The 27,232-nt window shown below is 37.6% G+C and overlaps 1 protein-coding gene and 1 long non-coding RNA gene across 6 annotated transcripts in view; one reads left to right on the forward strand and one right to left on the reverse strand.

Annotated features, from left to right (window-relative positions):
* The window catches only part of PPP2R5E (protein phosphatase 2 regulatory subunit B'epsilon), a 267,308-nt gene that overhangs the window by 163,900 nt on the left and 76,176 nt on the right, over positions 1 to 27,232 (reverse strand). For 2 of the 5 annotated variants that reach the window (XM_056810864.1, XM_001369407.4), the window contains exons 1-2: positions 5,704 to 6,393; positions 3,177 to 3,337 (exon numbers count right to left, since the gene is read on the reverse strand). In XM_056810864.1, the coding sequence (XP_056666842.1) occupies positions 3,177 to 3,333 (157 nt within the window). In that variant the 5' untranslated portion in view covers positions 3,334 to 3,337; positions 5,704 to 6,393. Of the gene's footprint in view, positions 1 to 3,176; positions 3,341 to 5,703; positions 6,394 to 27,232 lie in introns of those variants that run through there. The other 3 variants (XM_007472987.3, XM_007472988.3, XM_007472990.3) reach the window with 2 other exon arrangements.
* Positions 6,529 to 20,556, forward strand: LOC130456323 (uncharacterized). Its single transcript, XR_008914995.1, has 2 exons — positions 6,529 to 6,765; positions 9,906 to 20,556. It is a non-coding gene; the product is annotated as an uncharacterized LOC130456323 (long non-coding RNA).

The raw sequence follows: 27,232 nt of genomic DNA on the forward strand, positions 1-27,232 counted from the left end.
ACTCCAACCCATCTTCTATTTGACTGGTGATTTCCCGATTGTCCCCAAGATTATATACAAAATCCTCTGCTTGGTGGTCAAAGTAAAGCATAATTTAGCACCATCCACCAGAACCACCTTTCTGTTCTTCTACTTTACTCCCCACCACATAGTCTTTAATCCAATGACACTAGCTGGCCTCCTCACTATTACTTTAACAAGATACCTCATCTCTTTGGCCCAAATATGTTCTCTGGCTGTCCCTCATGCCAAGAACTGGTCTGTCTTTCTTTCTTTTTTTTTTAAACCCTTATCTTCTGCCTTAGAATCAATACAATGTAAGGGCTAGGCAATGAAGGTTAAGTGATTTGCCCAGGGTCACACTGCTAGGAAGTGTCTGAAGCCACATTTGAACCTAGGACCTCCCATCTGTAGGCCTGGCTCTCAAACCATTGAGCCACCCACCTACCTCCCCCCAACCCCCCCAAGAATTGGTCTTAAGAGTTTCCATGGCTGCCTGCACAACTCAACTAAAATCCCATCTTCTATAGGATCCATAACCCTATCCCTCTTAATTCTACGGTTTTCTCTCTTTTCATTAGTTCCTTTTTTTTCTGTATATAACTTGTTTGTACATATGTATTTGCTGTTAGCTCCTTACGGCTAAGAACTATCCTTTGTCTCTGCTTGCATCCCCAGTGTTTAGTATAGTTTCTGGTTCATAAGAAGTGCTTAATAAATGCCTACAGACTGACCAAAAAAAAAATTTACAGGAAAAAATTCTTTCTTCATCTTCATTATAATCTGTGTTATTACTTAAAATTGGTGATCAAGCAATAGGCAACAACCAATTTACCTCAGAGGAAATGTGAAGTTTCCAAGAGTTTCTTATCCTCCCAAAGTGCTCTTATTAAGCAGAATTACTATTGATAAGCTGGTCTGAAATTGGGCTTTGGGGTACACATATAATATTGTATTGTCACACTGTTCTTCCCTCTTAATTCTTATAAGTTGGCAAAATGTTGAAGTTCACCAAAAATAAAGAAAATCTTGTACTTGAAGAGCAGAGTTCTTGGATGATTTTCAATATAACCAGACTGTCCTTAAGAACTGAGCAGGAGACAGCACAATGTATCCATAATTCTTCTCACAAGTACCTCTTCAACATTCAATTGGGACCTAAAGACTATTACTTAATTCAAATCTCAGTATTGTCACTATGTTATATTCATTTTTCTGTACTAATCAGGATCAAAATCCTTTCTAATCCTCAAAAGTTAAATAAAGTCTCCAGGGTCATGTTTCATTTTTAGGTCTGTCAGCCTCTACACTCTCATTTATGAGATTTGAAGGCAATAGGAACATGTTACATGTCTGTTTCAGATTAAATAAATTACTAAAAAAAGTCAAGATTCTTCCCAACTTTGTCAATACAGCAGCTATAATCAGTTTTTATCCACAAAATTTTCTTCATTTTTCGAACTAAAAAGAATTTCATTCTCACTGAGAAATATTTTTAACCTAATTTAACTACAAAGTTTCTGTAAATTCATACTCAGAAATATTAATAATCTTCCTAATGAATAGAAAAGATAGATTCTTTCCAAGAATTGGTAGTAACCATTTTTGTTTCAGAACTGTGATTTCATCAGAGCAGGGAATTCCCAAGTATAGAAACTCCTGCCACTAATGCAATAGTGTCATTAATTTGTAATTTAAGAATCTAAGAGGGGCAGCTAAGTAGCACAGGGGATAGAATGCCAGGAAGATCTAGGCTCAAATGTGGCCTCAGACACTTCCTAGCTGTGTGACCCTGGGAAAGTTAACTCCATTTGCCTAGCCCTTACTGGTCTTCTGTCTTAGAAGTGATACCAAGACAGAAGGTATGGGTTGTTTGTTTTTTTTTTAAGTCTTAGAGTTGTCTGAGGCTCTGAGAAATCATGACTTTTCCAGGGTAACCCAAGGAGTATGTGTCAGAGGCAGCACTTGAACCCAGGTCTCCTGAGTTCCAAAGATGCCACAAAGTAGATAATCACTGCCTTTCTAGTAGCCAGTTAGAACTTCAAAATAGCATTTGTGAAATCACAATTATAAATTTTGGAATATTAATTTAATCCCCATTACCATTTCACTATCTTTTTTAAAGAATCTAAAATCTAAGATGTTTTATGTCATAGAGGTTTTCTGCCATCAAAAGCCCAACTTTCCTATCCTAGCTTCCGGCTTATGAAACTTAGAGAACTAAAAATGCAGTAACAAACTAGCAAAGCAAGTTGCTGAATTTCTTTCAAACTACTAGCATGCGTGATATCATCCATATGTTCATCTTTTTATTTATGAAAGTTCAATTGATCACTATATTCCTTAAAAGCCAGATTTGATATGCTTGGATTTAGTGAGAGCTGAATTCTGATAAATTTGAAAGCAATAACTGCTAATAATCACAAAGCAGACAGAAGGGAAGGGAAGGTAGATTGACAATACTGAAACATCAAAGCAAAAAGATGAAGTGCTTTAAAAGAGTACAATCCTAAAAATATCCCTTATTCAGTATACTGATTACTTTCTTCCAAGGGGGGAAGGGGGGAGAGGGTGAATGACCAGTTGGAAAGAACTGTAATCATATCCATCCTTAATAATGTAATATATTACACTTAAAATAATTGTAATTCTTTAAGATGATGAAAAAAGTTTTTCTTTATTTAAAAAGTTACCCATTCCCCTTTTTCATATAGAATCAATTCCTTCTATAGGATTATCTACTTCCTATAACCAAGTCTACATCAGTATATATAATAAATCCATTGTAATACCCAAAAAGTCAAACACTTTTACATTATGAAAAAAGGAGACTTAGATAATCTAAAACAGTTAATGAGTAATTTTTTAGTACTTCATTTTTCTACCTGTAAATCCAGCATATTCTCTCTAAAGTATCAGTTATCCTTCCAGTGGTCACTAGTAATTTGTATGAAAAAAAAATATTACCTCTTAAGGAGGGAAGGAGAAAAATAGACTACTAGTCATATTACTTCAATAGTTCTATTTCTTCAACCTAGTTATTCCAAAGTCTGGCATAATGGTTTAGCAGGTTAATCCTATAACTTTTCATTTACAACATTTTAACAGGTAACATTCAGATGGGGGGAACAATATATACATGTATATGCATATGAACAAATAACCATAAAACTTACCTTTCAGCAGAGGCAGAGGTGTTAACTCAATAGGCTTGCCCTGAGACCTGAACTGTGAGGAACTTTGTGACCTCTTCTGTCTGGCTTTCCTGACGGACTTCCGAGAAAATCCGTCTACTTTATCCACTGATGGAGGAGTGGTTGGTGCTGAGGACATATCCCTACTGAAGAGAAAGTAGTATTATAAACAGTGTCCCAAAGCAAAGGCAAAAACATGCTAGGCACAAGTTAACGCTAAAAATCACATAAATGATACCTATATAATTAGAAGTATGAAAGAATATCAGAAGTTTAATCAATTCCTTTGCTATGATATTTTTCTCTAGATATTTCTAGATTATAAGGCATTACATTAAGAGATAATACTAACAGACATCATTTCTAAATTATAAGATTCTTCTTATGGAGCTTTGCTTCTTATAATAATTTTGTTAACACCATCAAATCAAATTTATAAATTAAAACTAGAAAGTCTTAATACATTTTCCCAAAATTTTAAAATGTTTTCCCTCATTACTTTTACCAAGAAGTGAACCAAAATTGTTGCAATTATCTAGAGATGACATGTTATCTATGATAAAACGTCCCACAAATGATGACAGGTTCAATTACTTTTCATAGAACACATAAAGGGGAAAGATTAAGATTATTTCAAAGATGTGGCTCCTTTTTGAATGAAGCCATCTAACATTATTAAAGCTGAATATAAAAAAACTATGATGAAATCATGCAGTAAACACAGCTGAACTCAAAACAAAATTCATAGCCTTCTCAGACAACCAAACTGAATTCCCCTGATGTTTAAGCAATGAAGTTCAAAAATATCTAACATCAACTTTCATTGCTCGAACTGACTTTTTCCCAAAAAAAGGAGGAGTTTTGTTCTTCACACTCTCAAATAAATTACTGGCAACAAGCCCTACACTTGTTTTCATTCAGCACCTGAAACAGATGCCACCATCTCCATGGCACTAAGGCCCCAATGCAAGATTAATGGTAGAGGATAGAAATACCACAAAAGGAGAAATACCGAAATACAGTTCCAATATGTAAGACAAATGTTTCTACAAAAGGGAGTAAGGAATTCTCTTCTTGATCTTAAATACAATAATCTATTTGCAATACACAATGCTGAGGTGTGGGTTTTTAAAAGATTTATAACTTTCCAGTAGATCATAGTACACAAACTTTCTTTAAAAAAATCTAACTACTTCATCTTAAATATAAACATAAGAGCTACAATGGAATTATACTGCTTTTAAAGGGGACAAGTCACAAAAGATCACATTTCAAGATACATTTTTTGCATCAAATTTAGGAATTGCTTCTAAACATTAACTTATGAACTATTTGGCTCCAATTGTAACTCAACAAGACTGAAATTCTCTAAAAGTTATGTTTCCCTCACTCCTTTCACCTCCCCTTTCCATTCTCCCTCCCCCATTTACAACTCTGAATCTCTGGGACATGACAGACATGACAGACAAAATAGGGTTTATAAAAACAGAATTCCAATGACTTGACTCTTCTGTACACAGTGAAAAATGAATGTTAAGAATGCCAAATCCCAAAGGACTACAGAATTGATATTTATCAATAGATTTGTATTTTTAAAAAAAAAACAATAAACAAGTGCAGTACATCAGGGTTCAAAGGAGTCTTTTATTTTGCTCTGGGTAATAGGTACTGGGTATTTTCCAGGAGTTGAAACCCAAAAAGGAGGAAAGGAAGGATAGAGAGATGGAGATGGAGGAAGGGGAAAGGATGAAGAGAAAGATGGAGAAGGGGGAAGGTAAAGAAGAAATGGGCAAAGGGGAAGGCAGAGATGGAGCTGGAGAAGAGAGAAGAGATGGGGATGGAGAAGACTGGGAAGAGATGAGGAAGGGGAAGGAGAGGAAGACATGGAGAAGGGAAAAGAGAGAGGAAGAAAGACATGGAGAAGGAGATAGGAAGAAATGGATGGGGAAGGAAAGAGAAGATGAGATGAAAAAAGGAAAGGAGAGGAAGAGATGAGAAAGAGATAGGAATGGAAGAGGAGAAATAGGGATGGAAGACACAGGAAGAGATGGGGATGGAGGAGAGAAGAAGAGATGGGGTTGGAGGAGGAAGAAAAGGGGGGAAAGAAACGGGGAGGGGAAGGAGGGAAGGAGAAGGGGGTCTGTCAGTGGGATACCCACCCACTCCTCTCCCTTCCCTTCCCTGTCCCCAGTCCCTCCTCTCTTCTTCCCCCCCCCCCCCCCCCCAGGTCTTAAGAAGCCGCTGCTCCAACCTCTTCACCAAACCAAGTCTCGCCGCGGGGGGGTGAAGGAGGGCGGGGGGGGGGGGGAATTTGACCCTGATCCCGGAAGGGAAGGGAAAGAGGTGGAAGAGTGTTAATGAAAACAGCCGGGATCATTTCCAGGTAAATCAAACTAGTAGGGTGCGCTCGGGTCGGGCCTGGTCCCAGGTCGGGCCCGGCTGCAGACAGGTTTCTTCCCCCAGAAGGCGGGCTGGAAAGGGCCAGCCATGGGCATGGGGGCGAAGTTACCTTGAAGCTCCTGGGAGAGAATCCGGAGATGATAGGTGGTTCCTCGGTGAGGGAGCGGGGCCGCTGGGAATGGAGGGAGGCTGGCTACGGCGGCGGCTCCGGGAGCGGCGGCGGCGGCGGCGGCGTGCGGCGGCAGGGAGGCCAGGGGACTGGAGGGAGCCCCAGGCGACGGCTGCCCAGTGCGGTGTCTCTCCAGGTCTCGGTGGCTGCAGCGGCGGGAGCGGCGGCGGCGGCGGTGGCGCTTCTAGGCCTCACAGCGGTACCCAAAGGCTCCGGCTCCAGCAGCGGCGGCAGCTTCAAGATCCTCCCCCGCGGGCCCGTCCCATCAAATCGGCATCTACCCCGCTGCGGTCCCGGCGGTTCCTCACTCACATTCCCAGCGGGCGGCGCCTTTGCTCGTTGCCCTGGACCCGGTGGCGGCGGCGGCGGCGGCAGCGGCGACGGCGACGACGTGGGGGGTGGGGGGGAAGGGAAGGGAGGGAAGCTTGATCCGCCGCAGCAGCAAGAGGGAGGAGGAAGGAAGAGGAGGAGGAGCCGCTGAAGCTAAAGCTTCAGCTGCCGGAGCCGCCGAGATCGGTACCCGCGGTAGGTTTCAGTCAATGCCCCCTTTCTCTCTCCTATTGTCAATATCACCAAGCCGCTGAGTCCATGGCACACGCGCAACCGAACATGCTGGCGACCAGCACCCGCCCCCCGCAGCTGGCCACTGGAGCCTTTAAAAGGGAAGTGCCACCCCATTGGTCCGCGTGCGCTTTCACTCCTACTCCAGCAGGTTAGGCTGAGAGCTGGTCGGGGATTGGCCGTGGGGGGGCGGGGAGACGGCAAGGGTGGGAAGAAAGGAGATCGCTGATTGGGCTGGCGAGTGTTTTTACCCGGATGCAACGGCGATCTCCTGCCCCGCCGTTGCTGTTTCCGGCACTGGCCTTGACTCAGTTCCTAGTTGCCCATTGGCAGGTTTGAGACTTTTTGAGGCTCCTTGCACCTGACTGGACTGAAGGGGTGCGCGGAGACCAGGTGGTCCGATGCCCATTCCCCGTGGGAAAGAGGAAGCGGCAGGCTCTGGTGAGGGGACCTCGATGGGAAAGATAGATAGGGAAGCGATGAGGAACCTTCCTCCCTTCTCCCCGCTAGAGTTGGTTTTAGTTCTCCCCTTCCCAAGAAGGTCTTCCACTAAGGGACAAAGGTGCCCAATGACCCTGGGAACCGAGGGAGAAACCTGCGGTCCACCTCCTCAGCCAGGTTGATTGTGTGTGGTGGTGGTCCACCACAATCTAGGTTTCTCTACCATCAATCCCTCTTCTCAACTGCCTCGGAGTAAATGTCCTGCACGGGAACTGAGCCCAGGGTCCTGACCATGGAATCTTAAAGGGATGCCCCTATTCCCCGTCTTCTTTCTGTACTTCCCTTCCTTTCCCAAATTAATAATCATCCGTTTCGCATTTTGTGCTTGTTTGCAAAAGTTAGGAAGGCAGTCATCAGGAGGAAACGTTAACTCTAGTTCATTTAGATGTAGAATCATTAATTTGGAACTTGAAGGAACCTTAAGAGTTCGCCTCTCCTTTGATAGGGAAGGAAACAGATCCAGAAAGGTTATGTGAATTGCCTGAGGTCACACAGTAAGCAGCAAAGCCAGGATTCATTCCAGGACCTCTCATTCCAGATCCAGCCTGCCTTCTACTACAATGCTTGGGTACTATGTTTGACACATTAGTTCAGGAAGAGAGAAGGACCATCACTGTACTAGTGGATAAGAAACCTCTATTCTAGTCCCATGTTGGAAACTTCTTTATGAGGATACTCCCCTTAATTTCCTTATCTATGTAGTGAGGATAATAGTACCTGATCTTTGTACTTCGAAGGTTTACAAGGCTCAAGTAAAATAAGATATGTGACCATACAACAGAAATTAAAATCTAGTAAGCCCTCCACCAGGAATTCCTCCCTACCATTCTTACCTCTGTCTTTTGGAATCCTTAAATCCATTTAAAGTTTTAGCTCAGGTGCCCCTGAGTCCTTTCATGAGCCATCTAATTGCTAACTCCACCCCCTTCCCAGAAATTAATTTTTATTTAATTTGCAATATAGTGGATATTTACTTTTCTATGTACGTGATCTCTCCTTTCTCCAGTCCTCCCAGTAAAATTTTTACAGGCAGAGACTTTTTTCATTTTTTTTTCTTTTCATCTCCAGGGCCTGCTTAACATAATACCTAGCACATAATAGAAGTTTAACAAATGCTTATTTACTCAATTAACAAAAAAAAATTTAATAAGACATGATACTAGAGACTCTGGATACAAAGTTAAAAGAATTTTGCCTTCAAGAGTCTTATATTCTGGGGGCAGCTGGGTAGCTCAGTGGATTGAGAGCCAGGCTTAGAGTTGGGAGGTCCTAGGTTCAAATTTGGCCTCAGACACTTCCCAGCTGTGTGACCCTGAGCAAGTCACTTGACCCCCATTGCCTAGCCCTTACCACTCTTCTTCCTTGGAACCAATATAAAGTATTGATTCCAAGATGGAAGTTAAGGGTTTAAAAAAAAAAAGAATATTATATTCTGCATTCTTATAAATGTAAAATGTTATTATTACAAAATACTCCTTTATAAGCTTACCATCCTAAAACAGGCAACATAATATAGATGAGGACATGAAAGAAAATAAACATGTATAACATACCTTCAACAATGTTCAATTCTGCCCCACTATTTCAACCCAGTCTAAATAATGTAAATTCTATTTATGTTTAAAGATAAAAATACAAAGAATATATTAGCACAATCAAGAATTGTTAAGAGTACTAAAATAAGAACCACTTTTATTGTTAGCAATACTCTGCTGATCTTTAAAGGTTAAATAACAGTGGCCTTAACTAAGGGATGTCTATTTTTCAATGAATCAGTGTACTAATTTAGTATTTATTGAATTCATTCACACCTAAAAAAAAAGGTGGATGAAAATGCATTATTGGGACTATAGCAGCTAGCAAGATGAATAATCCATTGAATGAGAAAATCTATATGTATGTATGGACAGACCCTGCAGTGATAAAACAAGCTGTAGTATAACATATTACAAATAGTAACATCTACTTGAAGAAATGATATAAAAAACATTGAAGATTTTGACAGGAATAACAACACATCAACAGCCATGTGGTACACCAGTATTATTAGGATGTTAAATTGACCAGAATACCACTTGTTTGTTGAGTGTATCCTCTATGGAAGATATATGAAAGTAGATTAATAAAAATTGAAAAGTTATGGAAGGATTACATTAATGGAGATGATAAGAACCCACAGCAATGAAATCTTGGCAAAATATTTAGCACCTACCATTTGCTAGACATTGGGGAAGAATACAAAGTATTATGAGACATTGGCCCTTACCTTCAAGAATCTTAGAGTCTGGGAATAATTATGTAAAAAAGTATATATGAACTATATAAAAAAAGAAACAATAAAGATACCACAAGACAGTATACAATTGCCAAATAAGTATAATATACTTTGTTTAGTCTGAACATTTCTCCTAAAGGAAAAGTGGAGTGAAAGAGAGGTAGAAACAAGAGAAGGGGAATAGGCAGAAAATAATAGGAATGATGAGTATATGAGGGCAGTCTTTGAACATCAAAAGAATTTTACTATTGTGCATTCTTTTCCAGCTTACTCCCATAAGTAGTGTAGGATATAGGTAAAGTTAGTGTTGCCTGAACTCTGTTTACCACATTTTATACATTTATAAAGGGCTCCAACTCCCTTTGTCTTTATAAATACAGAACTTTAGATCTAAACTTTCTTGGGTGACTTAAAATAAGCCTATGGTTCTAGGCAGAACTAGTTTCATTGAACTATTGATATTTTATTTCTCATGAGCAAAACTAAATGGAAGTAAAATTTTACTTATATGTTTACTTATATCCTTTTTGCTTATTTATATCATTTGATTTATATGCTATTAATAAACTAGTGTTAGATCAGTTGAGTATAGAGCTTTATTTCCATTGCTTTAAATCCTGAAATGAACATTTAACATAGAATTTAAAAGAAAATAAATATAAGGAAATTAGGATATGGAGGCACCATTTATCAGTTGGACAAGAATGGAAACCTAAAAAATATTCTCTTTTTTGCTTGTTTTGTTTTACTTTCTTTTAATTATTAATGGAACTTATTCACAAATGTCTTTGTCCCTTCCTCCTAGGCCCCACTTGCACCCTCGCATCACAGAAGACGTCATGCAAAAGACAGACATGTTCATACAAATTATGTCTTTCGTGTTTCCACCTTTCAGTTCACTATCTAGAGATAACATTCACAATTTATTCTTCAAGAATTAAGTCTGTAACTGTGTATAATATTCTCTTGGTTCTATTTATTTCTCTATTCATTACTCCATGTAGTTCTTTCCAACTTTTATTAAAATTAGCCCACTTTTCATTTCTTACAATGAAGTAGTATTCCATCAGAATCATATACCACAATTTCTTTAGCCATTCCTCAATAGATGGGTATGCCTTCAATTTCCAGTTCTTTGCTACCACAAAGAGAGCTGCTATTAATATTTTGAAACATGTAGATTCTTTTCCTTTTTTTTAATCTCCTTGGAAAATAGATCCATTTGGGGGACTAAAGGCATACAGTTTTATAACTCCCTTGGTATAATTCCAGAGTGCTCTCCAAAATGGCTAGATTAATTCACAGCTCCACCAACAGTGCATTAGCCTGCTCATCTTACATAAGGTGCAGTGTCCCCATTTTTCCAACTCCTCCAAAGTTTGTCATTTTGCCCTTTTGTAATATTAGCTAGGCTGATAGGTGAGAGATATCTCAAAATTGTTTTGGTTTGCCTTTCTCTAATTAGCTCTAATTAGAGCTTTCTTGCATATAACTATATGCTTTGATTTCTTCATCCAGAAATTGTTCATATCTTTTGCCCATTTATCAACTGTGGAGTTTATTCTTTTATTTTCCAGGTGATTTACAGAGGTAATATAACTAAAGAGTAATTCTGATGAAAGGATAGCATAAGCAAAAGCACAGAAGGAGGAAAGTGTAAAAGAAGGGGACATGAAGTAGACTAATTTGGTAGGAGAATAGGTGTTGATGAGAGGTAGAAAATAAAGCTAGAAAGGTAAATGGAAGCCACATGTTAAAGGCCTCAAAAGCAGACTCAGAAATATAAACTTTAATTCTTTTAATTTTTAATTATGTAAGAGTGTTAATTTAACAAACTTTTATCAAGATCCTAATTGTACTACACACTAGTGATACAAAAACATATATGACTAAAAGCCTGTTTTTAAGGAGCCCATACTCAAATGGTAGGAAAAGACATATAAACAAGTAATGGAAACACAAGGAAACATAAGATATAGGCAATGTCTGTATCTATGAAAAAACACTGAAATGCAAAAGATCACATGGGGAAAGGCACAAAAATAGAAGAAGAAATTAGAATACAATAGCAAGTAGTCCAGTTTTATTGGAACTTAGTGTACATGAGGATGTAGGTTAAATATAGCAAAAGATGTAAATTATAGCTTGACTTATAGCATCACTACAGAAATATTCATAGCAGCTTTATTCATAACAAACATGGAACATATATGTGTCCAATTACATTATAGTCTGTGTGCATAATGGAATATCATTGCACCGTAAGGAATGAGAAGTATGAGAAAACAAAGTGATACAGAATGAAGAAAGCAGAATCAAAATAATACACACACTGATTGTAATTATGTGATGATAACATGTAAATCTTGAAATCTCTCAGACTTGTGAATGTTAAAAATTCCCCCATCAGGGAATTCTTAATTGGAACAAATTCCCTACTGAGAAACATTCCCCATTTTGATGTGAGAACTCGCCAGGATCAGAAATGGGAGGACCTCTACTCCAATCGTACTTAAGACTGCTTTAGGGGAGAAAACTCCTTGCTATGGGAGGACCCCTACTCTACCAGTACTTAAGACTGCTTTAGTAGAGAAAACTCCTTGCTAAACAATGAAAGTACTTGGACCCATGCTTATAATAAGGCAAGGAGTTCTTTGAGCCAGGCCTGTTTTTAGAATTGATACAATGGGATGCTAGGTACCTAAAAGGGTCGGGCAAGTTTTCTCTTGATGAGATTAGTTGACTCAGCTGTGTTTTCTCTCATTCAGACTTACTGAGGATCTTGGTCAACACAGCAGCATTTTTTCTGATTCAGACTTACTGAGGAGATTGGTCGACTTAGCAGGAATTTAGATGGGCAGTCCTTTGGAAAGCGTCTACAGTGATTGGTAGATTTAGGGACTTAGGGGAGGTGACATGGGAGAAAAACCCCTATATAAGAAAAAGCAGAAACTCTTGAGGAGATATCCTTTTGGAAAAATCCTTTTGGAGGATCTCTGATGAGGATCGCTTGGGAAGAATCTCTTGAGAGAGGCTCTGGAGAAGGGAAGCTCTTGGAGGACAATCTCTAAGGAGGTCTCGCTGGAGCTCCTCTAAGGGGACTCTGTTCCTCTGGAGGCTCTGGAGAGAGGCCCTTTGGAACAGTATCTGGCTGGAAGGCTCTCTGGTGAAGTCAGCTGAGATGGAGCTGGCCTGGTGTTACTAGAATCCTTGTTTAGTCAGACCTTGTGGTGAGTGTAAAAAAACTGACTGATTTCTCTCTTAAGACTCAGGTCTAGGCCATATTGGCTTGAGGCCCTTCATACTTATTCCTTTCTTACTCTTTCTCTCTTTCTCTAATTCCTCATTATATTATTAATTAAAAATCTCTATAAAACCCAGTTGACTTGGGTATTTGAATAATTGGGAATATTTCCCTGGCGACCACCTTATATTTGATTTAAAACCAAGACACTGTAGTGAAACATATTTTCTGTGGTCAAATTTACTCACCCTCTCTTATATCTATCACAATTTATATCTTCCACCATTTTAACTCACCACAGTTTAAGACCTCAACCATTTTAAATCTCACAAACATTAGGAAAAATATACTAAAGGTAGTATTCAAAAGTAAGTATTTTTTAAGTATAAGTTTTAGAGTTTGTAGAATTATTTTTATCCTCATTTGTGTATTTGAAGGTTTTTGTTGATGTTATATCTGCTAAGCTTAAAATACAATTTTTAAAATAATAAAAAGGTCATTCTAAGGTCATGAGCTAGGATAATAGGAGGATCAAAATTAAGAGGTTTGAGAGGACACTTTTTATTGTTTTTATTTTTAATTTTTAATTTATTTTTTTTCCTTCTAAAAATTATTTTATTTGGTCATTTCCAAACATTATTCATTGGAAACAAAGATCATTTTCTTTTCCTCCCCCCACACCACCACCACCTCTCCCATAGCCGAAGTGCGATTCCACTGGGTATCACATGTGTTCTTGATTCAAACCCATTTCCATGTTGTTGGTATTTGCATTAGAGTGTTCATTTAGAGTCTCTCCTCAGTCATATCCCCTCAACCCCTGTAGTCAAACAGTTGCTTTTCCTCAGTGTTTTTACTCCCTCAGTTTATCCTCTGCTTGTGGATAGTGTTTTTTAGATCCCTGCAGATTGTTCAGGGACATTGCATTGACACTAATGGAGAAGTCCATTATGTTCGATTGTACCACAGTGTATCAGTCTCTGTGTACAATGTTTTCCTGGTTCTGTTCCTTTTGCTCTGCATCACTTCCTGGAGGTTGCTCCAGTCTCCATGGAATTCCTCCACTTTATTATTCCTTTTAGCACAATAGTATTCCATCACCAACAAATTCCACAATTTGTTCAGCCATTCCCCAATTGAAGGGCATCCCCTTGTTTTCCAATTTTTGGCCACCACAAAGAGTGCAGCTATGAATATTTTTGTACAAGTCTTTTTCCTTATTATCTCTTTGGGGTACAAACCCAGCAGTGCTATGGCTGGATCAAAGGGCAGACAGTCTTTTATCGAGAAGGGCAGTTTTTAGAAGGATGCCAAGTTCAATTTCAGAGGTACTGAATTTGAGATAATAGCAGGAGATTCAGGTGGAATTGGAAATATAACACTTGAGATCTCAGGAAACAGTTGGAAATGGAATGGAGATTTGAAAGTCATCAGCATTAAGGAAATCATTAAAATCATGTAGTGAAAGTAACTCTGTAGAGAAAGAACCAAGGATGAGGAGACAGAAGGAGCTTTCATTGAGATAACCCCTTACCACTCTAAGACAAGGGTAAGAAAGGAAAGAAAGAATATTGGGGAAAAGACTTGGATTTAGTAAGGAGGTCATTAGTGACCTTTGAGAGAGATGTTCTGGTAGAATGGTAGGAATAGAAGCTAGATTAAGGGTTTGAGGAGCAAGTAGATAATGAGGAAAGGCAGCAAGGCCACTTTTTATAAAAGATTAGCAATGCATGTGAAGACAATACAGTAGCTTGTAGAAATGGCATAGTCAAGGGAAAGATTTAGTTTATTTCCAAATAAAGGAGATTAGAATATATTGGTAGACTGAAAAGGAGCAATAGTAAGAAAAGAAAGATTGAAAATGCAGCAGAATATGCTCTGCTCATTGGGTGAGCTTGCTTTTTTTAATTCTGAGAGAAAAGTATTCATATATCAAAAAGGGATTTTTTTAAACCCTTACCTTCTGCCTTAAAATCATTACTGTGTATTGGTTCCAAAGCAAAAGATTGGTAAGGGCTAGGCAATGGGGCTTAAGTGACTTGCCCAGGGTCACACAGCTAGGAAGTGTCTGAGTCTACATTTGAATTTAGGGCCTCCCATCTCTAGATCTCACTCTCAATCCACTAATCCATCCAGCTTCCCCCTCAAAAAGGGGGCACATAGACCTTAATACCTTAAAATTTCTTTCAGGGGTGGAGAAAGAATGACTGGAATCAACTTCCAGATGTATTTGAGTACTTGGAAGGGGCTAAATTCTTACATTCTAATAGCAAAAGAAGTGACAAACAATCCTTCTAAATTCCACTGTCTATAAGAGAGTAAAGAAAGACAAATGAAGAGCCTAATCATGGTTCTGTTCTGTTTTGCTCATTTTCAAAGAGGAATAAAAAGGGAAGGAAAAGGATACACTAGGGAAGAAATCAGTAGTAAAAGAAAGGAACTTACTATTACTCATAATTGGAATGCACCAAAAAATAATACATAATGGAGTCATTTGCCACAGGGTTATGTGGAAAGCCCAAGTTTATTTGAGCAAATTTTGAGCCAAGACACAGATAATATAGCAGTTAAAAATAGCAAATTAATCAAATATGTAGATGATCTACTCTTGGCTTCAACAGACACAGAAACATGTCAAGAAGATAGTAAACACCTTCTTTTGGAATTGCACAAAAGAGGACATAAAATCTAGAAGGATACGGTTCAATGCTGTCTCCCTAAAGTAGAATATTTGGGATTCATCCTGACTGCGGGTACTTGTTATATTTCTCCAAAACGAATTGAGAATATTCAAAATTTGAGCCCTCCTACTACTAAGAAACAGTTGAGAGCGATTTTAGGAGCAACAGGGTTTTGCAGACAATGGATTCCCTGCTATGGGGAAATTACTAAACCCCTTATAGCACTAACAAAGGATTCGGTTCCTGAATCTCCTGCTTCTAACCAACCCACCCCTTCCCCTGCCCCCTTGGCCTCAGAAAATCCTACTCATGCTTCCAATCCTATAACCTCCCATCTAAGTTCACACCCTACCCATGCTTCTATCCTATACTCTCCACTCTGAATTCACAACCTGCCCATGTTTCCAATCCCACACCCTCCACTCTGAGTTCACAACCTGCCCATGCTTCCAACCCTACCACACCTTCCACTCTTAAGTTCACACCCCACCCATGCTTCCAATCCTAATGCCTCCACTTCACACCCTACTCATTCCTCCAACCCTAACACCTCTGTATCTTTTCTCCCAGCCAATGACCCTTCTTCCTCTGCCCCTCCTTCCCACCCTGCCCAGTTCAATTCCCAGATCCTTCCTACCTCTGATTTTTCTGGCACAACAACGGACCCTCTCCTCAGTGTGCCCAACTCTTCTCTTTCTCATACCTACCCCATTGAGAATGGATTAAGAAGGCTAGAAAGAGAAACAGGAGTACCAAATAATTCAGATAGGTTATTTCCTTTAAGGGAAGTACCCACTTTTAATAAAAATGGAAACTTGGTATCTATAAGACATCATACACCTTTTAACCCTGAAGATTTAAATAAATTTAAGGAAGATCTTCCATCATTTGAGAAAGAACCAATATTAATTATAAAAAGATTAGAGAACATATTCAGAACTTTTGATCCCACTTGGATGGATGTTGAGAATTTGTTAGAGACATTTTTAACAAAAAGGGAAAAAATATCTCTGTCTAATCAAAAATGAGGTAGAAGCATGTTGCTAAAGCATAGAACACAAGCATTCTCAGATCAGAGAATTACAAGGTATGAAATAACTTGTTAAATAGTGAAAACATTACCTTGAAACGTTATACTAACCCTGCCACCTTGCTTCCAGATTTACCAACTTCAGGAGAACCATTACACAATTGTGAAACATTAGTGTCCATGGCAGAAAAGCCTCGAGATAATCTCTTGGACACTCCCTTAGACAATGCAGATCTGATCTTATTTACTGATGGTTCCTCTTTTATGAGGGTTGGCATACGCTACACTGGAGCTGCCTTAGTCTCAGAATTTGCCATTGAGTGGTCAGCTTCACTACCTTCTAACATTAGCACTCAAGGAGCAGAACTCATAGCTCTGAAGCACTCTTGTATAATTGCCAAGGCTAAAAAGGCAATGATTTATACGGATTCTAGATATGTTTTTGGCATTTGTCACTCAGTCGGAATGCTATGGCTCCAGAGAGGATTTTTAACCTCAGCTGGAAAATCTATAGCTAATACATAAATTATTAATGAAGTTCTTTCTGCTCTCCAGTTTCCTGAAGCCCTAGCTGTAGTTCACTGCTCTGCCCATACAGGTGGAACTTACTCTGTCTCTAGAGGAAATGATCGAGCAGATGACACTGCAAAGCTAGCAGCCATAGAAGGACATGAATTAATTTTAACATTAACAACCACTGATGATTTAAATTTATCACTTTCCTACAATGAAAAGGAAGTGGAAAAATGCAAACAAAAATTCAAAGCAAAACAGATCAATGGAGTATGGGTGTCATCTGAAGGAAAACCCCTGCTCCCTAGAAGTTTCTTTCACCAAATTTGCCAATCTATTCATAAAAATGGTCATTTTGGCACCCAGGGCATCATGGACTCTTTCAAGAGAGTATGGATAGCCCCTGGTATAACTACTATAGCCTCTAAAGTGTGTTCAGCCTGCTCTACGTGTCAAGCATATTAACCAACATGCATTTCGTTGAAAAGCCTTTGGTGGGCGTCTTCTGGCTTACACACCTTTTGAACATCTACAGATAGATTTCATAACAATGCCAAAGGCTGGACATTACAAATTTTGTCTAGTCATAGTAGATCAACTAACCAGATGTCTGGAAGCATTTCCTGCGACCCGAGCTACAGCGGATTTTGTTGCTAAGACACTTTTAAAAGAAAGTATTCCTCGCTTTGGACTGCCAGCATTCAGATAGAGGAAGTCATTTTACTGATTCTGTCCTAAATCAGATATATTCTTGCTTGGGGATATCTCCCAAATTTCATGTTCCATATCATCCCCCGAGCTCAGGCCAAGTAGAGAGGATGAACAAAGAACTTAAAACGATTATTGGAAAATTATACACTGAGACACATTTAAAATGGCCTGAAATTCTCCCTCTGGCCCTATTTTATCTTAGAAGCAGGCCTAGAGGAGACTTACATATTTCACCATTTGAGATGCTTTTTGGACATCCACCTATACAGGCTAAGACTTTCTCCCTGGCATATACATCACCATTTGGGGGAGATACTACTATTGCTTCCTATATACAGGAATTACAGCACAAACTATGTGAACTTCATGAATCCGGAGCTACAATACAAGCCAGACCACTAGATTTTTCTCTTCATGACCTGAACCCAGGAGACAAAGTGTATATTAAGAATTTCAAGCACACTGGAGCAACTCAGCCTTCGTAGGAAGGACCATCCCAAATATTGTTAACTACTCTAACATCTATAAAGGTTGGAGAAAAGGACTCTTGGATTCACTGCTCACATGTGAAGAGAACATCTGTTGAGACTGATTGACTGTATCCTATTATATGCATTGGAGATAATAATCTATTAACAAATGGATGCTGTTTTTCAAAGACACATTGAATTACTAATCTTTTCCTCCCTATTTTTATTATTGCTTTTCTTTTATTTTGATAAGAATATTTGATTTTTTCTTTATTTTTCTTATTTCTTATACTAAAGGTACGTATAATTAATATTTTTTCTGCAGTAATAGAAGTTTAATACATATATATACTTGCTATAATATCAATGCATACCCAAAAGCTTTAAACTATGAGAACCTGCCATTTATTAATAAAATGTTATGGGACTATGATTAATGTTTATGTATGATTCCAGGAAATGGGATAAAAACAAGGAGCACACAGGAAATACTAATGTGAAACTCAAGGTTGCGACACTTGCCATATGTTAAGTCGTAGGAATTCCTTGTATCTACACTCTTTGTGAAGTACTCATACAAGTACCAAAATTTGACTATCATGCTGGCTCCCTACATCCCTGAGAATGTTGAAAAAGTCAGACGAAGGAATGATGCTTCCCTATCAAAATAGAATTCTAATTCTTTTCCTTCTTATATTATGGCAACTTCCTATAGTCTTGGCTGCAAATGGGTAAGTGAAATATTACTGCATTCTGTCCTACAGACTTGTGGGATAGAAATTACTTTAAACTGGACATATACAAGGGCCTATTTTGAATTTTTTTTTCCTTATGTTTTTGGTTGTGTTTTTCTCTTCTTTTGATAATTGACTCATACATCCCCATAACTCAACATTGCATCCTGAGCTGAACTGGATATTTTTTAACACCTACTGCAGGGGGGGGGGGTATTTTAATTTAAAATCCAAGGTTTTTTATTTTTTGTTTGAGATTGTATTTTTATAAAAATCAAGGATTTTTATTTTGTTCAAGAAAAGATCTTCAAGGAAGAAGCTTGCTAACTCCTAAATCCAGAGAATGAACTGTTGCAGAAAGATGCCAGAAAACCCACACTACATCAAGAAGATCGTGAATGAACTTTGGATATGGTTGATTGAACTGAAGTTTGATTGAACATTTATTGTAAATGTACACATTTATGCCAAAAGGGACTGCCCCTAATTTGACTTTCTGTCAATGCACCTAGCAAAACATTGGTTTTGCTTTCTTTCTTTTCTATTCTTCCCTCACTATTATAATTTCCTCTTAGAAAATTGAATATTGTATACATGTGTAGTTAGAAGTGCGTTTAGGACTATAAGATGATTATGTTAAATGATCATTGGGGAGACGAGTCTCCCCAATGATCATCAGGGGGGATTGTGAATCTTAAAATTTCTCAGACTTGTGAATGTTAAAAATTCTCAGACTCTACCTTAGAACATTTGGTTAATAAGACCATTCCCCATTTTAAAACAATGAAGGGACTTTGATCAGGAATGTGAGAACTCTAAAATTACTGCACCCATACTTAGGCATACTTTAGGGGAAGATAATTCCTTATTGAACAATGGAAAAGTACTTAACTCATACTTATAGGGAGGCAAAAGCCCTTAAGCTAAGTCTATTTTTAGGTCTAATAAAAAGGTGCTAAGTACCTATGAAAGTCAAATTAATCACTAAAAGGTCAGGCAACTTGCAAACTTGCAAGGGACAAGCTTAACAAAAGAGGTGTGAAGTTTTAGTCTACCCAGAGAAGTTGAGAACTAAAGAAGATGTGAATTTCCTTTGGAAAATGTCTACTGTAATTGGTAGATGTGAAAACTTAGGGGAGGTGACATGGGAGAAAATTCTCTTTAAAAAGAGGTCAGAAAGGCCTCTGAGGGGTTCAGCTTGCCAAAGCTGCATTGTAGGGCTCAGTGGCTGAACTTAGTGGAGCTGAGGAGCTAAACTGGAGGGTCTCTCTGAACATTAGAATCTTGCTTGGGACAAATCTTGCGGTGAGTGGATTAAAGACTGACTGGTCTCTCTTAAGGCTCAGGCCTAGGCCCCTCATACATTATTTCCTCTTACTCTCTCCCTTTCATTAATTCCTTAATTTGTATTAAGTAAAATCTCCATAAAACCCAGCTGACTTGGGTATTTTTAATATTTGGGAATTTTCCCATGGGGACCACTTTATTTTTAATATAAAATCAAGACACTGCCTTGAAACCATATTTTCGCAGTCACAGTTTAAGGCAACCACTCTTTTATCTGTAACAATAGAGATGAAAGTGAGAGAAGAGAACATCTCATGAACCTCACTTCTATTGGAACTAGACAAAGGAAGATTAAGGGCAGCAAGATGGTACAGTGGATAAAAGCACCAGGCCTACATACAGGAAAATGAATCAAAATTTGGCCTCAGCCACTAACTGAGTGACCCTGGGCAAATCACTTAACCTTATTTGCCTTTGCTTTCTCATCTATCAAGTGAGCTGGAAGAGGAAATGGCAAACCACTCCATTATCTTTGCCAAGAAAATCCCAGATGGAGTCACAAAGAGTTGGACATGCCTGGAACAATTGAACAACAAGGACAACAAAGGAGGGTTAAACACACACCTTCAGTTTATTATAGAAAGAGGAAGAGATGGAAGGAGGTTTCTAAGATGAAAGTAGAGTGTGAATGAAGTGAATTTTCCCATTAAATGAGAGAATAACAGGATGGATTTCAAAGCAGAATTGAAAAATATTTAGTATAAAAGAAACACTTTGAACATAAAATATTCACACAGAATTAAAAATGAGTGGATCTAGCAGAACTTTTTATGCCTTAGGCTACTGATGGCAAACCTGTGGCACACAAATTGCTCAGTGGACACTAGACCACCCTCCCCACCCTGAGTTCATTACTAGAAAGGCAGAGGGACTCAAACAGAGCTGCTCCTCTCCTCATCTCCATTGTGCCTGATGACATTTTTTCACATCCCCTGCCTCTCTCCCCCACAGCCCAATGAGAGCTCTTCCTCCATCCCTGTATGGTGTAAATAGGGGGAATGCAGCACATGGTCAAATGACATGGCACTCAGTGGGGGTCAGGGCTGGTACTCCATCTCTAAAAGGTTCACCATCACTTCCTTAGGAGAATTCAAAAAAGGAGGGGAGGAGATCTTAGACTTAAACAAGGCAATACTAAAAATAGACTTGCTTAAGCAAAATATGCAGGAAATTTACATTAGGTTTAAAGGGAAAAGGAAAAAAGTAATGTATGTATAATATATATTCTAAATGACATAGCAACTACATACTTAAAAGGAAAAGCCAGTTGAATTACAGGAGCAAAAACAAAATTAATAATTGGAAACCTCAATGGGTCCCTTTCAGACTTAAGCAAATCTAACATTAAACAAACAAAAAAAAAATTGAAGTCCTAAATAGAATTTTGGAAAAATGTCTGCAAATTTCTAAATGGGAATAAAAAGAAATATACATAAATATCAACCCTACATGACACAATTACAAAAATTAAACCCATTCTAAGCACTAGACTCTAGGACACCAAAAGTTGTAAGCAAATGCACAAAAACCAGTGTGAAAATCTTATTCCAACTATATTGCAATCACTAAATAAAGGACTCAAATGGAGACTAATATAAACCTAAAGAATATGTAGGTCAAAGAACAAATCATAACTTGATGGCACGATGGATAGAGTATTGCACCTGGAATAAGGAAAACGAATTTAAATCCCACCTCAGATATTAACTAGCTGTGTAACTCTGGGCAAGTTACTTAACAGCTATTTGCCTCAGTCTCCCCATCTAAAATAAGGATAATAGCACTTCCTTTAAAGGGTTGTTGTGAGAATAAAATGAAATATTTGTAAAGCATATTACAAAACTCAAAGCATTATGGAAATGCTAGCAATTTTTACCAATGAAAATGACAATGACACAATGAATGAATAAAAACTTTCTATTAAATGATTACCATATGCCAGGCACTAGGCTAAATGATAGGAATATAAAAACAAAAAGCAAGATAATTCCTTTCTCTCAAGGAATTTAACATTCTAATAGGGAGAAAAGGAGAAAAAAACATAAAGGAGAATTGGGTCCCAGGAAGATTTGCAGTTTTGTTTTGTTTTTTAACTTTTGTCAAGCAAGGGATGGTGAATGGAGCCTTTAAAAAAAAAAAACTTACCTTCAGCCTTAGAGTTAATATTATGCATTGGTTCAAAGGCAGAAGAGTAGTAAGGGCTAAGCAATAGGAGTTAAGTGACTTGCCCAGGTTCACACAGCTAGGAAGTGTCTGAGGCCAGAATTGAACCTAGGACCTCCCATCTCTAGGCCTTGCCCTCAATCCACTAAGCTATGCAGCTGCCCCCTGAATGGAGCCTTAAGTGACTTGTTTGACATTTCCAAAAATGGGAACATTGATTTAATTACTGTTTCCACAGTAAGAGGTATGGGTAGGTATGCCACAAAATTCCAAAATTTTTAGGATGCAGTCAAGTCAATCTTTAGGGGAAATTACATACCTTAAACACTTTCATCAACAAAAAGCAAAGAATAAACCAATGAATTGAGTATGCGATGTTTTCAAAGTTAGTAAATCAAAAAAGCAATGAAACATAAGTAGAATTTTTGGAAATTCAAAAAAAGATATTGAAAAAATACAGTAAATATACTGGATAAAACATTATTAAAGAAACTATAGCAACATATTAAAAAGATTATACAATATAATTAGGTGATATTTATAGTAAGAATAGAGGATTGGTTCAATATTAGCAAAACTAGAAACACAGTAAGCCCTAGTAGTACTAAAAAATAAAAATGTCATAATTATGTCAATATATATATATGGAAAAAACTAAAAGGGAAGCTGGGTTGCTCAGTGGATGGAGAACCAGGCCTGAAGATAGAAGGTCCTAGATTTAAATATGCCTTCAAACACTTCTTAGTTGTGTGACCCTGGACAAGTAAGTCACTTAACCCCAGTTGCCCAGCCCTTATCACCTTTCTACCTTGAAACCAATACTTAGTATCAATTCTAAGATGGAAGGTAAGGGTTTAAAAAAGAAAAATATAATAAAATATAACACCCATTTATGGGTTTGTTTGGTTTTAAAATTTTAAATCCCATAAAAATATAAACTGCCCACATTAAAAAAAGAAATAGCATAGTATCTTAGAAAAATAAATTGAATAAGCCATCAGTGAACTCCTCAAAGAAAAATCCTCAGGGTCAAATGGATACACAAGTGAATTCTTTCAAACATTAAAAGAACAATTAATCCCAATACCATATAAACTATTTGGAAAAATAGGCAAAGAAAGAGTCCTATGGAATTTCTTTTATGACACAAATATGGTGCTGATACCTAAACCAGAAAGAGCAAAAGCAGAGAAAACTGTAGACCAATTTCTATAATGAATATTAACTCAAAAAAATGTAAATAAACTGCTAGCAAAGAGAATATTACAAGGATAATTCATTATGACCAGATGGGATTTATACCATAAATGCAAGGATGGTTCAACAACAGGAAAACTATCAGCATAAGATGTCGTATCAATAACAAAACCAACCCAAATCATATAGTTTTCTCAATAGTTTCAGGAAAAATCTTTAGACAAAATATTAAACCAATTCCTATTAAAAACATTAGAGAGCAAAAGAATAAATGAAGCTTTCCTTAAAATGATAAGTAGCATCTAAATAGATAGAACTATTAGCAAACATTATCTGTAATGAAGACAAGCTAAAAACCTTCACAATAAGATCGGGGTAAAGCAAGGATGCTCATTATCACCACTATTTTCATTCAATATTATTCCAGAAATGCTAGCTACAGCAATAAAAGAAGAAAAAGAAAATGGAGGAATTAGAATAAACAATGAAGAAATAAAACTGTCATTCTTTGCCAATGATGATGACATACTTAGAAAATCCTAAAGGATCAACTAAAAGTTAGTTGAAATAATTAACAACTTTAGCAAAATTGCAGGATATAAAATAAACTCACACAAATCATTAGCATTCTTACAGATTACCAACCAAACCGAGTTGGTAATATGCAGCAAGAGATAGAAAAATAAATTCAATTTTGGGCAGCTGGGCAGCACAATGGATAGAGAGCATTGGACCTGGAGTTGAAAGGACTTGAGTATAAATCTAGCCTCAGATACTTCCTATCTTTGTGACCCTGGGCAAGTCATTTAACTATTGATTGCCTAGCTCTTGCTATTCTTCTGTCTTAGAATTGATTTTTTAAATAATTAACTATAGATAATATAAAATACTTAGGAGTCTATCTGCCAAAACAAGCCTAGGAAACAAATGGACAAAATTACAAAATACTTTTCACACAAAGTCAGATCTAAACAATTAGAAAAATACTAATTTCTAATGAGTAGGCAAAACCAACATAAAAATGACAGTTCTACCCAAATTAATCTACTTAGTGCCATGCCAGTCAAACTGCCCAAAAGTTATTTTATAGAGCTAAAAGAGATATAATAAAATTCATCTGGAAGAACAAAAGGTCAAAAATATCTAGCAGTACCAGACTCAAACTGTATTATATACCTATAGGAATAAATGAAGCTTTCCTTAAAATAAAAGGTCAGAAATACCCAGCAGTACCAGACTCAAACTGTATCACAAAGCAATAATCTGGTACTGGCTAAGAAATACAATTGTAGATCGATGGAATATAATAGGTACACAATGCCCAGTAATAAATAATCATCGTAATTTATTGTTTGATAAATCAGATCTAAATTTGGGGGGAAAGAACTCATTATTTTACAAAAACTGGAAAATGGTATGGCAAAGACTGGGGATAAACCAACATCTCATACTGTATATTAAGATAAGGTCAACGTGAGTACATGATTTAGACATAAAAGGTGTTACCATTAGCAAATTAGGGGAGCATGGAATAGTTTACCAGTCAGAAATATGGAGAATGCAAGATTTTATGCTCAGATAAGAGATAGCATTACAGGATATATAATGAATAATTTTAATTAAAAGGTTTTTGTACAAACAAAACCAATACAACCAAGACTAGAAGGAAAAGCAAAAGCTGGGGGGGGGGGGGGGGGGAGAATTTACATCAAGTACCTCTGATAAAGGTCTCATTTCTCAAATATATAAAGACCTGATGCAAATTTCTCCAATTGCTAAATGGTAAAAAAATATGAATAGGCAGGGTTTTTTTTTAAACCCTTACTGTCCATCTTAGAATCAATACTGTGTATTGGTTCCAAGGAAGAAGAGTGGTAAGGGCTAGGCAATGAGTTAAGTGACTTGCCCAAAGTCACACAGCTAAGAAGTGTCAAGTTCACATTTGAACCCAGGACCTCCCATCTCTAGGCTTATCTCTGAATCCATTGAGCTACCCAACCGGCCCCCCAGGCAGTTTTTTGGAGGAAGAAATCAATGCTATCTAAGGTTACATGAAAAAATGCTCTAAATCACTCTTAACTAGAAATGCAAATTAAAACAATATGACAGAAAAGGAAATTTATAAATGTTGGAGGGAATGTGGGAAAATTGGAACCCTAAAGCACTTTGATAGAGGTTTGATCCAACCATTCTGGAAAACAATTTGGAACTATGCCCAAAGGGCTCTAAAACTACATACTCTTTCAGTCAATGATATCACTACTATTGTGCTATAAGAAACATGGAGCAGGATGATTTCAGAAAAAATATGGAAAGATTTACGTGAATTGTTGCAAAGTGAAGCAAACAAAACCAGAACATTGCACACAATAACAATATTGTTTGATGAACAAGTGTGAATGGCCTAGCTATTCTCAGCAACAGTGATCTAAGACAATCCCAAAGATACCATCTGCCTCCAGAGAAAAAACTGGAGTCTGAATATAGACTAAAACATAGTATATTTCACTTTCTTCCCTTTTTTTGTTCAAGATCTCTTCAACAAAATTACTAATATGGAAAAATGTTTTACACAACTGCACATGCCAAATCTGTATCAGAGTGCTTACCCTCTCAGGGAGCATGGAGGACAGGGAAGGTAAGAGAGGAGAAAATCTGAAGTTCAAAATTTTAAAAATTAACAAATGTTAAAAAAAAAACACCTTTTAATGCCAGGATTAAATATAACTTAATGTGTTTTAGTGGAAATATCTTATGGCTAGCCCAAAAAGGTTAGACTAGTTATTCCTTGAAAGATAATGGGGGAATAAATGAAATCAGATCAAGATTTGACTGGTTTAAGGGAATCCAAGGCTTAGGCTGTTGAAGTGGCTACCTAGTCATTTTAATAGAAAAAGCCACAAGGAACTCCAGATGGATCCTGACACTATTACATCACCATCACCAGAGGCATGGGACCATTCAAATAAATATGGTATCCCTTGTTAAATATCCTTCCTTACCTATGGCTAAGCAAATCTCTTTTTGTTCATTGTCATATCTTGTATGAGTTTCATTTTATTCCAAATATTGAACCTAAAGTAAATGACCAACCTGATCAACCTTGGCCTACATTTGGTAATGTTAACAATTATGGAACAGAATCTACTTCAGACAAATATGAATATGAATTCTTTAAGAACTATAACCTAAAGAAATTTACAACAAACTTCTATTAGTTGATTTTTGCATAATTTTTTTTTTGGAGTAATGGTCATCTATAGGCCTACCAATATAGCTTCTCCCTCCCTGCTAACCATCTTTTGGGGATAGTTTGAATAACTGTGCAAAGAACTGCTTGGGACTTTTTAGTTGGCATGTAGGGGGCCATTGGAAATTCATGGTGATTTATTCTTCCCAAGAGCCCTGAAATTGTCTAGAGTTGAGGATAGGACAAATGCACATATTTGGCTGGGGGTAGGTGGTGGGAGTGGAAGGGAAGGATAGACTGCTTCTTTTTAAAAAAGAAGCAATTTCCACTCCAAAACCTGGAATAGGCATTCTGTCTCTCCCCATCTCCCTTTCCTCCCTATCTTTGTCCCTAACCCATTGTGGAAGCTAAGCGTACTGAGCCTAGAGACAGAAAATAGTAACTGAGTTTAAATATGACCTCAGACATTTAGTAGTTTTGTGACCCTGGGCAAGTCACTTAGCCTCTGTTTGCCTCAGTTTCCTCAACTTTAAAATGAGGATAATAGCATCTACCTCAGAGTATTGTTGTTAGACTCAAATTAGATAACACTTGTAAAAAAAAATACCTAGCACAGTGCCTGACACATAAAAGGCATAATATACATTCTTTTCTCCCCCTCCCTTCTATAACCTTTTCCCTTTCCTCCTCCACTCCAAATGAGGGTGAAAGGTCCCTGTGAAGTTTAGACCCCTTTCCCAACCTGTCAAAAATGGAAGCTGCCTTTATATCATAGATAGAGCACATGAATTGGCTAGAAGAGTCTCTATATTTGTTTTTACATCATGTCTCTCTCATTTAGCATAAAAAGAC

Source organism: Monodelphis domestica, chromosome 1 (assembly GCF_027887165.1).
Source record: "Monodelphis domestica isolate mMonDom1 chromosome 1, mMonDom1.pri, whole genome shotgun sequence".
In the NCBI taxonomy this organism is placed as follows: Eukaryota; Metazoa; Chordata; class Mammalia; order Didelphimorphia; family Didelphidae; genus Monodelphis; species Monodelphis domestica.